General features: G+C 33.1%; 1 protein-coding gene across 4 annotated transcripts; it reads left to right on the forward strand.

Moving 5' to 3' along the window:
- Positions 1 to 8,579: 8,579 nt before the first annotated feature.
- On the forward strand, positions 8,580 to 11,867 carry LOC131149149 (protein IQ-DOMAIN 33). 4 transcript variants are annotated; one of them, XM_058099309.1, is made up of 7 exons: positions 8,580 to 8,946; positions 9,060 to 9,146; positions 9,431 to 9,700; positions 10,017 to 10,208; positions 10,592 to 10,705; positions 10,799 to 11,173; positions 11,270 to 11,867. In XM_058099309.1, exons 2-7 carry the CDS (start codon positions 9,075 to 9,077, stop codon positions 11,333 to 11,335), a joined length of 1,089 nt encoding a protein of 362 aa, XP_057955292.1. In that variant the 5' UTR covers positions 8,580 to 8,946; positions 9,060 to 9,074; the 3' UTR covers positions 11,336 to 11,867. The 4 variants fall into 4 exon arrangements, with proteins under 4 accessions (XP_057955292.1, XP_057955289.1, XP_057955290.1 ...); XM_058099307.1 differs by having other exon boundaries at positions 8,599 to 8,946; positions 11,555 to 11,867; XM_058099306.1 differs by having other exon boundaries at positions 8,580 to 9,146; positions 11,555 to 11,867.
- The last annotated feature ends 255 nt before the right edge of the window (positions 11,868 to 12,122 follow it).

Genomic DNA, 12,122 nt, shown 5'->3' on the forward strand with positions numbered 1-12,122 from the left:
GCTCTTCGTGGGCATTCTTGTTGAGCAGCTCTTCGTGTGCATTCTTGCCGAGCTTTTTTTCATTTGGAATTCTTGCCGAGCTATCAAGCTGCTCTTCATGGGCATTCTTGCCAAGCTGCCCTTCATGGGCATTCTTGTCGAACAGCCCTTCATGGGGAATTCTCGCCGAATAGCTCTTTTGGCCTCACGAGTGTTTCTCGTCAATTGGGCCGATTTTGCCTAATGAGCTGTGCTCATTTGTTGGGCAATCTTCTGACCTCACGAGCATTGTTAGTTGGGTCGATGTTGCCTAATGAACTGTGCTCATTTGTTGGGCAGTCTTTTGGCTTCACGAGCATTGCTTGTCATTTGGGCCGATTTTATTTTACCTAATGAGTTGTACCCATCTTTTGGGCTGAAATCATATAGCGTGACAGAGAATGCACTTATAAATATGTACGCAAAGTTTGATAATTTAATAGAGGCACACAAAATGTTTAAAGATATGACTGATAGAGGTGCAATTTTATGAAACAATCTCCTTTTTGGGGATGCTATGTAATGACCCAAATATATATATATATACACGATTAATGCATAATAATAATAATAATAATAATAATAATAATAATAATAATAATAATAATAATAATAATAACAAATATGCTCATTAAGTTAATATCAATATAGAAGTGCTCTTCTGTAGGATCCTTGATTCCATATTTGATGCCTAAGAAAGACATTGTCTTAACGAGTGCTTAGAGACCAATGCGGTTCAATCACTCCCTGGAGGTCGGCCTGGTTAAAATCGAATTTCATAGGATAAACAAGATAGACATTGTTTGTACACGTAAATAAGTACATATACATAAAATAGTATTTTGATAGACATAATTTGTAGAAATACATGGTAAAAGAATAATAATAATAATAATATAGGTATCCTATGTGAGGCTCATAAGACTGTGTGGGGCCCACATGAGTCCCAAAGTCGTGTGGGGTCTACATGAGTCCCGAAATTATGTAAGGCTCATAAAATCGTGTGAGAACTATTAGAGTTATGTAGGACCCACTTGAGTCTCAAAGTTGTGTGGGGCCCACATGAGTTTTCAAAATTCGAATTTAATTCTTTAAAAAAAAATAATACTAAAACATAGCTTAAAAATAATAACACTGATAATAATAATAATAATAATAATAATAATAATAATAATAATAATAATAATAATAAAGATTTAAAAAAATTTTAAAAAATAAAATAATTAATTAATTAAGTAATTAATTAAAAGTTAATTAAAGGGGAGTGGTGGCAAGCACTCCCACATGACCTCCATCCCTATCACATACCTAACTCATGTTTAACACATCTCATGCCCATTCTTTAATTTAAAAAAATTATAATTTTACCCCTCTCCTTACACTTTTATAAATTCTATTTTCTTTTCCAAAATTTTCCTATAAATAGGAAGCTCTCGACCTTCATTTTTCATAAAAAAATTCAAAAGAAGAGAAGGATTAGTGAGTAAAAGAATTAGTGGTGGAGAGAATTTTTGAGTAAGTTTTCACTTACTCACTCTTTCCGATCTCATTTCTTAGAGATAGTCATTGTGTTTGTATCATAAGGTAAAAGAAGAGGTAAGTAAATTTGATTATGTTATATTTTTATTTAAAATTCATACCCAAGTTTATTTGTAAGTAAATTTCGATTATGTTAGTTAGTTACATAAAATTCTCCTGAGTTTATTTTTACGCATATTTAATTATACTAGTTTTATCTTTAATATACTTGCATTTATTTTTAAGTTAAGAAATCTTCTAAATCCTTTGGGTATTTTACATCATTAGTTTCTATTCAAAAAAATATTTTTAACACGAAAATTATGTGATATAAGTTTATTTATACGTTACATATTTCACGAATATATGAGTAAAGATTACATGAGTTGATTTTTTTTACGTTGCGTATTTCACGAAAATATGAGTAAAAATGAGATTTTCATGATGTTATTTTAACTGTACAAATTATATAATAAAAATATTTTTAAAACCTTTTATGGCAAAGAAATGTCAAAGTTACAGATGTTCGGTACCGCAACTTAAAGTTTAAACGGATCAGAGTGCACCCACCCAATTTACAGAGTGGTTTTATATGGTAGTGGATTTCTCCTGAGTGCACACCTAGGTTGGACCAGAGTTTAATAGGGAAAATCTCACTTAATGATGATGTACGTTAATTTAGTTTGGCCGGTTAGTCAGCTAAGTCCAGTCTTCAGACCGCACAACTCAGTCATTGGGGTAAACATGACTTACGATTAACAGGCCTAAGAGTGATTTTTACAGTATATGTATATACATATTTAATTACGTGTACAAAGTTATTGATGATTTGAAGGTAAAGTATAAATTTATATAAACATGACCATTATTGTGCCTAAATGATGATCTAAAGGAAACGTATAAGAAAAAGTATATATATATATATATATATATAATTAAAAATTATAATTATAACTTTTAAAGTTAAAAGTTTAATTTAACAGTTATAGTATATGATTATAAAATTTTATTGTTGTAGTTAATGACAAAAGTTTTTATTCAGAAATTTTTAAATTTATATTTATTTTAAAAGCATTTTTGAATTTATAATATTAAATATTATTTATGAAATTATGAAAACTCATTTTGGCCACACACTAATAATAATCTTATTTACTTACCGAGCGTCGTCTCACCCCAATCATTATTTTACATTTTAGATCATTTTGAAAAGAGTATCAGAAATCTAGCATAGCAAGTGCACGAGTGGGAATAGAAAGAGTAAAGTAGAATAAAAAAAATTAGCATAATACAATTTAAAATATATTTGTGTATTTTAGAATTTTAGAAATTTGCATTTTAATAGTTAAGACATATATTTGTAATAAAGCTAATTAATGCTTTGGTAATAAAAATAATTTAGATTTATTTGCGTCCGCTGAAAAATTTATATGTAGGAACCCACTTGGGTTTGGGTCCTTACATGCTAGAGTTGGTCAGAGCCCCCTAAGGCATTGGTTCGCCAGACGTTTAGGGGAGTGTAGGACTAGAACTTACTTATATGTTCTAACCACTTAGGGCTGCTCTACAATTGGCTACTTTTTTACTTCTTCCCTGTTTTGGAGGCCTCCCTCATATCCCTCGAGCTCTTTCTTTTCAAATCAACTCGGTCTCTCCTTGTGTCCATTACTTCTTCTAGATTGATATGCTTCTATGCTCGTGCCATTAGTTCCCCCATGTTGGCTAGAGGCCTTTTTCCCAGGGAGTACAAAAATTCCATAGGTTGGAGGGCCATGGTTAGGGCTGCTAATACTACTCCATGATCCAAATTGCGAATCTCTAAGGTAGTAGTGACAAAGCGATGTATGAATTTTTTCACCATTTCCCTTTCTCCTTGGACCAGGTTCAACAGATGAGCTGAGGTCTTTGCCATCCTATGACAGCTGATGAAGTGCCTAACAAATTGTTGTTCCATCTCAGAGAAGGATTTGATGGATCCGGGTTTTAGGGTTCGGTACCATACCCTGGCATTCTCTTTAAGGGTGGCAGAAAACGCACAACACATGATAGCATCTGGTGCACCTTGCAGCTGCATTAATACCTTAAAGGTATCCGGGTCATCAACCAGGTCTGTCGAGCCTTCATACCTTTCTAAGGTAGATATTTTGAACTTACTTGGCAACGAGACCTCCATCACTTCTTTGATGAAAGGTGGATCTGAAGATTTCAACGAGGTCTCCCTGCAGGACGGGTTGGAACGAGTCTCCTTCATCATCTTTTCTATTTGGTTAATCTTCTTGATCCTCTCCTCCAGTTCATTCGATCGTTGTTCATTGACTCCCACGCTGTTCACGTCCTCCACCTTCTTTGTGGAGTTGGTTTTTCCATTACTCTCCTTCAGGTCTTCGGCTTTCTCTTGTGAGTCAGGATCAACCAGCTGCTGGCGAGGGGCAAGTTCTCCATGACTCATTTGCTGTAAGAGCATGTTGAACATGTCCTTCATCTTTTTTTGGGAGGCTTCCATTCTCCTTTGGAGGATAAGGAATTCCTCCCTTGTCACTCCCGAATGGTCTCCGGGTGCAGAATGAACGAACTGGGATGATTGATCACCCGCAGTTCGGACCTGGAATTGGTGGTTGTTGTCATTATGGAGGGATTGAGGATTGAAAATTTAAAATCTCTCATAAGTGTTCCCACAAATGGTGTCAACTGTTGCTACCAAAAATGTCGATCTGACCTCTGGTGAGCTTTTCGATCCCGACCACCTGAGATAGATGAAAACAAACGTAGCTTGGAGGACTCTGGGTGTACTCTAGGGAATCTCTCTGATGCCTAAGTAAGGGAGTGCTTTAGAGAGGTTGTAAGTAAGAGTGAAATTATGTTAAAATGAGATACCTTAGCCTCTCCGTAGTACCCCATTTATACTGACCATATTTGACCCTGGTAGATCTGTCATTTATAATGCTTGGCGTGGATCACTTTGGTCAATATATGGCCGGCATCATTGACTCTGGTTGAGCGATTGACTTGGTAGGTGATTTGTGATGACCCAAAAATATATATATATATATGATTAAAGTACAATAATAATAAAATAATAAAAATAGTCATTAAGTTAATATCAATACAGAAGTGTTTTTCTGTAGGATCCTTGATTCCATGTTTGATGCCTAAGAAAGACCTTGTCTTAGCGAGTGCTCAGAGACCATTGCGGCGCAGTCGCTCCCTGGAGGTCGGCCTGGTCAAAATGGAATTTCATAGGATAAACAGGATAGATACTGTTTGTATACGTAAATAAGTATATATACATAAAATAGTGTTTTGACAGACATAATTTGTAGAAATACATAATAAGATGATAATAATATAGGTATCATATGTGGGGCCCACAAGACTATGTGGGGTCCATATGAGTCCCGGAGCCACAAGACACTGTTTATATACGTAAATGAGTACATAAAACAATGTTTTAACTGATATAATTTGAAGAAATATATGATAAAATAATAATAATATAGGTATCCTATGCGGGGCCCACAAGACTGTGTGGGGCCCACATAAGTCCCGAAACCGTATGAAGGTTTTCACAAGTCTCAAAACTATGCAGGATGCATAAAATCGTATAAGAGTTATTGGAATTACGTACGATCCATTTGGGTCTCGAAATTGTGTGGGGCCCACAAGACTACATGGGACCCACAAGACCATGTGGGGCCCACATGAGTTTTTAAAATTTAAATTTAATTCTTGTTCAAAAATAAAATAAAATAAAATAAAATAAATATTAAATATAGTTTAAAATTAATAACAATGATAATAATAATGATTAAGAAAAATAATAAAATAATAAAATAATTAGTTAGGTAATGGATTAATTAATAAGGTAAGTAATTAATTAAAAATTTATTTAGTGAGAATGGTGGCAAGCACTCCTAAATGGTCTCCACTCAAGTTTAAAATTAATAACAATGATAATAATAATGATAATAATGATTAAGAAAAATAATAAAATAATAAAATAATTAGTTAGGTAATGGATTAATTAATTAGGTAAGTAATTAATTAAAAATTTATTTAGTGGGAATGGTGGCAAGCACTCCCAAATAGCCTCCACTCAACCCATACCTTGCCCATCCCTTGCCCATTCTTTAATTTTTAAAATTATAATTTCACCCATCTCCCCACACTTTTATAAATTCTATTTCTTCCCCAAAATTTTCCTATAAATAGGGAGCTCTCAACCTTCATTTTTCACAACAATTTTCCAAGGAAGAGAAGGATTAGTGAGTGAAAGAATTTGTGGTGGAGAGAGAATTTTTGAATAAATTCTTAATCACCCACTTTTTCCGATCTCATTTCTTAAAGATAATTATTGTGTTCGTAACACACGGTAAAAGAAGAAGGTAAGTAAATTTGATTATGTTAGTATTTTTATTCAAAATTTATACCCGAGTTTATTTGTAAGTAAATTTGATTATGTTAGTATTTTTATTCAAAATTTATACCCGAGTTTATTTGTAAGTAAATTTGATTATGTTAGTATTTTTATTCAAAATTTATACCCGAGTTTATTTGTAAGTAAATTTTGATTATGTTAGTTTCCTTTTATTTTAAATTCATACCCGAGTTTATTTTGTACGTAAATTTTAATTATGTTACTTAGTTCCACAAAATTTCCATGAGTTTATTTTTACGCATATTTAATTATACCAGTTCTATCTTTAATATACTTGCATCTATTTTTGGGTTCAAAAATGTTCCAATCCCCTCGGGTAAATTTTCAGCATTTATTCCTATTCAAAAATAAAATTATATATATTTTTAACACAAAAATTGTGTGGCATGAGTTTATTTTTACGTTACATTTTTATGAAAATATGAGTAAAGATGAGATTTTCACGATATTATTTTAAATTGCATAAATTATAATAAGATGATTTTAAAACCCCTTATGGCAACGAAAGTACAAAGTTACAGATGCTCGGTACCGCAGCTTAAAGTTTATACGGATCAGAGTGCACCCACACTGTTTACAGAGTGGTTATTTATGTTAGTGGATTTCTCCCGAGTGCACACCTGGTTTAAGTCCAGGACTTAATAAGGAAAATCTCACTTAAAGTTTACGTACGTTGATTTAGTTTGGTTGGCCAGCCAGCTAAGTCCAGTCTTCGGACCGCACAACCCAGTCATGGGGGTAAACATGACTTATGGCAAAAAGGCCTAAGGGTGGTTTTTATAATATATGTTTATACATATTTAATTACGGATACAAGTTACTGATGATTTGAAGGAAAAGTATAAGTTTACGTGAAAAGGATCATTCTGGTGCTTAAATGACGATATAAGGAAAACGTATAAGGAAAAGTATATGTATGTTTATCATTAAATGTTTTTACAGTTTTAAAGTTAAAAGTTTAATTTAGCAGTTATAATATATGATTATAAAAATTTATTGTTGAAATTGATGACAAAAGTTTTATGCAGAAATTTTTAAATTTATATTTATTCTAAAAGCAGTCTTGAAGTTATATTATTAAATATTGTTTTACGAAATTCTTTAAAAGCTCATTTTAGCCACACACTAATAATAATCTTATTTACTTACTGAGCGTCGTCTCACCCCAATCATATTTTATTTCAGATAACTCTGAAGGACATGTCGGAAATCAGGCTTAGCAAGCATGCGGGTGGGGATTAGAAAAATAAAGATTAATTAGAAATATAGTATGATTTCAGATATTTACGTTTGTGTAATTTTCTTCTTTTGAAATAAGTGATTGTAACATGAATAATTAGCGCTCTGGTTTGAATAAAATTTGAGTTTATTTGCTTCCGCTGTAAATCAGTAGTAAAAAGTTAATATCCCAGGCCCCTCGGGGTCGGGGTGTTACATGATTTTCCCCATTAATGCTGGACACATGCCTTCTCTTTAAGGTAGGTAATATATTTGGGGTATATCAATATATTATAAATATAAATTAAGAACAAGATGCTTGTTAATCAAAAAATAATATTATATTATTTTTACTTGATAAAAATATTTAAATTTTAATTAAAAATAATAGTTAACATAATTATTAATTAAAATTAATCATATATTATTTTACTATGCATCATAACTTATTAATTATTTAGAAAATATAATTAAATTTTTGAATGAATTAAAAAATCATCTATAAATTAACATTAACATTAAATAAACTAAAAATTTTAATTTAGTTATTAATATTGTTTCTGGCATATATTAATATGATAATCATATGCTATAAATATACATAAATAACAAGATTATAATTAATTACTATATGTTATTTTATTTTATTTAATAAAAATATTTACAATTTAATTATAAAATGAATGTAATTATCATTTAAAATTTTAATTATATAATATTAATATTTTTATATAAAATATATTTTAAAATGCATATTAGTTAGTATAATTCAATTCTGGATTGAACAAGAACTGCTTATTGATTTACATTATAAGCAAATAAATAAATATTTTAAATTTAATTAATAATAGTATTTTTATCATAATTTCATATGACAGTAATATGTTATAAATATACATTAATAATAATAATATTAATAATTAAAAATAATAATTTTAATATTTAAAATTTAATTATAAATAATTAAAAATAGTTATTAGAGAAATTGGTAATTAAAAAATATCAATAGTTGTAGTTTAAAATATGCTTAAGAATAATTATATAATGTCCTATAATAAAAGTAAGTATGTAAATATCACTTATTTTTAATATAACAAAACAATATTTACACCTTTTAATACTTTTTTTAGTTCAAAATTTATCACCAGCACCTAATAAATTCTAACACTTTTTCTAAAAGTGTTTCTACATAAGTGGTTACAAAGCACTTTGCAGGCCCGTGAAAAATCCATTAAAGAGTTTTCTACACGACTTAGGCCTTAGTTTTCTTGGGAGAACAGAAGCCAGGACGCTGGTGGTGTCAACTCAGTTCCTGTTAGACCCCAATAATTGCATTTTTTTGGCTTCCCAAACAGCTCCTAAAGACTTTTGGCATGGAGATTAGGTAGACAGACTGTAACAGCAGGGCCAAACAAGAGCAGAGGAAGGCACAAAAGGAATAGTGGTAACCCCAATAGGAAGCAAACTTCTTTTTCGAGGCCAATCTGCTGCAAGGCATGTGCATAAAGCACTGCCAAAGCAGCAAACATATTCATTTCTCTAATCCCAACCTTTCTATCCACTCATCATTTTTTATTTCTTTTTGAAGCTTAAAGCTCCAATTCCAGCCTTAAAGCTCTGCACACCCTGCAGATCTTGTGACTTATTTCTAGCTAACATGCGGCCATTGAGTATTAGTCGATGGTTCTTTTTTTGCTTTTTAAACTTCTTGAAGAGCAAGCCCACAAGGCTTTGCATACTGAGTAAAACAGAGTGAGGTATATAACACCACCTCCACACACGCAAACACACGCGCAACTCATAAAATATCAGTGCTTGTGAACAGTATTGATGTAATTGGGAACAACCCATCTGAGAAATCTTGCTTCAGGATTGCTAACTTGAGATGGGCATCACCGGCGAGATGGTTAGGAGCGTCTTCTCCAAAAGCCGGTCTGTCAGAACTCAAGAGTATCAGGTGAGTCATTCTTACTGCTGTTTTTCTTATTAATTTTTTGAAGTTGCATGTAAAAAATTATCAATATGGGAATGTTTTGCTTTTACTGTTTCTGTGGTTAATCTCTCTCTCTCTCTCTCTCTCTCTCTCCATTATGGGTTATTAATGATGTTTACGGCTGGTTTAATCGCTTAGTTGGGATGGGTTATTAATGATGTTTACGGCTGGTTTAATCGCTTAGTTGGGATGGAGCTGTTTTATGATAGTGAGGAGATGGTAATTTCTTGGTATTTTGATTCAATCAGGAAAGGGTCAATGCGGCGGATAAGAGAAAATGGGTCTCCGTGAGGTCTTACCTATGTGGGGATGAATTGAATTCTGTTTTTTCTGAGGAGGATTCAGCTTCTGTGAGTGGTTCTGAGGCCACTGTTACACAGCCCATACTACAGGACGGAAATGTCCGGAGCAAAGAGGCCAACGAAGAAATCATGCAGGAAAAGCCAAATTCTATGTCCAAACTAATGCAGAAAGAGGATGCAGCAATCGTCATCCAGACTGCATTTAGAATTTTTCTGGTCCGTTCACTGTCAGAGATGCATCCAGGCATTTTCTTTACTGAAATACCCAACTCCCTCCAAGGCGTTGCAAGAAATTTACTGCTTTTTAAAAACAAAATTCTATTCAAGTACAATGAAATTTAACTGCAAATGAATGCACAGCAGTCATGCATAGGTTTTGAGCTTGGCTGCAAGAATGTTCATCTCTAGAAAGAAATCTAAAGAGCAACAGTTGAATAATGTCTTGAGCAAAGATCATTACTTCTTATCTATTGGTAACTTATTCTGTCTGTCTTTTTCATAGGATTAATTTATGTTTTATCTTAAATTTTAGGCTAGGCATCCAAAGGAAGAACCTAAGCCAGAGTCCATTGAAGGAACACCAAGTCCAAGTAAAGAGTCTATCGGTACATCAATTGAAGTTCAAACGGGAAATTCTGTCGAAGTTTTCTCAATCCAAAAGGAAAACATGGCCATTCATCACAGGGTGCAACAGAAACCCAGACCTCAAATTTTGAAGCTGAAGGTAAAACAAACAACAATGTGAACTCCTTGGGTCAAACCACTGCTTGCGTTGAATTTCAGTAAAGAATCCTTCTTAACTAGAGAATCTAAAGCAAAGCTTGCATCAAATTTTAGGATAACATATCATTTTGCAAACCAAGTGAGTTGTTGCAGAGTGGAGTAAGAAAAATTCTAGTGTACATTCAAATATTATCTGAAAAGCTATCAAAACCAAATGCAAAACCAGATGGGAATTCACATCTTAAATTTGACTTATAATTTGTTGGAAACACATGAAACATTTGTATTACAGGTGTTCAGTTTCTTTCGAGATATCTCATAAGTATGGCGGATATATACTGACTACTAACTCAAACTGTATGTTTCACTGCACGAATTTTACAGGAAGACTGGGATCATAGCACCGTGAGTAGCAACATATCAAAATTGAGGATTAAGAATAGATTAGAAGCAACAACCAGGCGTGAGAGAGCATTAGCCTATGCTTTTGCCCAACAGGTAAAGCTAAAACACTCATCTAAAAAAACTAGACAAAACTCAAAAGACTTGGACATTAGCTGACTTCATTCAACTTTGTCCGTCTGTTTATAGTTAAGAATCTGTTCAAAGAAAAAACAAACCAGATCTGAAGGCATAGAATCGAATATAGGTTGGAGCTGGTTAGAACGGTGGATGGCGACTCGCCTACCAGAAAGTTCCTCAGTTGAAGACCATATATGTAGTCAGATTGAGCCAATCAGCTGCGCCCAAAGTCATGCAGTTAGGAAGGAATTGTTCGATGTAGGAGGAGAAGAAAAGGAGAGTTGTGGATCTAATGATGTGTCTGTCAAAATTGAAAGCTTTTCAGCTCCTGTACCAACAGAGAGAGATGGTTCTAAGCCTGCTAAAAACAAGCTTAAGGTGACACGAAGTGTGTCAAGACGGAAAACTGTGCCTAGCTACCAATACCCAAAAGAATATACCAAGGTACAGTCTACTTGCTTGAGAATTTAGATACGGTTTGTTTTGAGTTTATTTAGTGGGTCGATCCATAACCAACTGAGTAAATTATTTCGTGTGCAGAAATTGTGTTATACCACTTCTCTTAAAAGAAAAAGACCATCATTTTATGTCTACCCCCAGTATTAGAACTCTCTACCAAAGAAAAGAATGTTTGGCAACCAAACTTAGCTGCTGCTATTACTAGCATTGTTTTGTTAAATCAGCAAAACAGTTGGGAAAACTCTGCAGTGGAATACTGCACTTAGACAAGGACCTGAGCGAAAAGTTGATCCAGTGCACTTCTGTTAGTTCTATGTTATGTCTCTTTGCACCATTTGATGGAATTAACTTTCTATTCTCCTCTAGGTAAAAGAAAATGAGAACCTGAAGGATGCTGAAAGAGATAAATTACACAAGAAAAAGCAGGTAAGAAGTAAAAGAGAAAGTAAATGCAAAGACACTTCATGCCAACTGACCACCTAATGTCCTCATCAGCAAGGATTCTGCAATCCATTCATCTGGAAATCTATTAAGAGAACTAGATCGAGTTCTTTGATCCAACTAAGAATGTTTGTCGGATTGCCTGGCTTTTTAATTTATCGTTTAATTCTTCTTGTATCTACTATGACTCAATTATTTTATCTTATACATCATAAACCACCTCTGCAGAGCATCAAAATATTTTCCTTGTCTTGGTTGATTAAATTTCCATTGCTTTAGCCAGACCTTGCCAAAAATTTCCTAGATTATATAAGAGCTCTTTGAACAAATCAACACATGAGCTATTTGATTGCCTAATAAAATTTTTAAGGAGTAAAGTGCAGAGATTTGTCTCAAAGTCTGCTGCTATCCCACAAGCAGTCATGTACTAACCTATAATATTAAAATTATGCAAATCCTATGGCACCATAAAGAGCAAACTTTGAGCAATGAA

The sequence above is a fragment of the Malania oleifera genome, chromosome 2 (genome assembly GCF_029873635.1).
Source record: "Malania oleifera isolate guangnan ecotype guangnan chromosome 2, ASM2987363v1, whole genome shotgun sequence".
Classification (NCBI taxonomy): Eukaryota; Viridiplantae; Streptophyta; class Magnoliopsida; order Santalales; family Ximeniaceae; genus Malania; species Malania oleifera.

Excerpts from the sequence above, each read along its gene's own strand:
- LOC131149149 (XM_058099306.1), top strand. The coding sequence starts at position 9,075 with ATGGGCATCACCGGCGAGATGGTTAGGAGCGTCTTCTCCAAAAGCCGG. Across the intron at positions 9,147-9,430 it reads TCAGAACTCAAGAGTATCAG|GAAAGGGTCAATGCGGCGGA; the intron begins GTGAGTCATTCT and ends TGATTCAATCAG. Across the intron at positions 11,174-11,554 it reads ACCCAAAAGAATATACCAAG|GTAAAAGAAAATGAGAACCT; the intron begins GTACAGTCTACT and ends ATTCTCCTCTAG.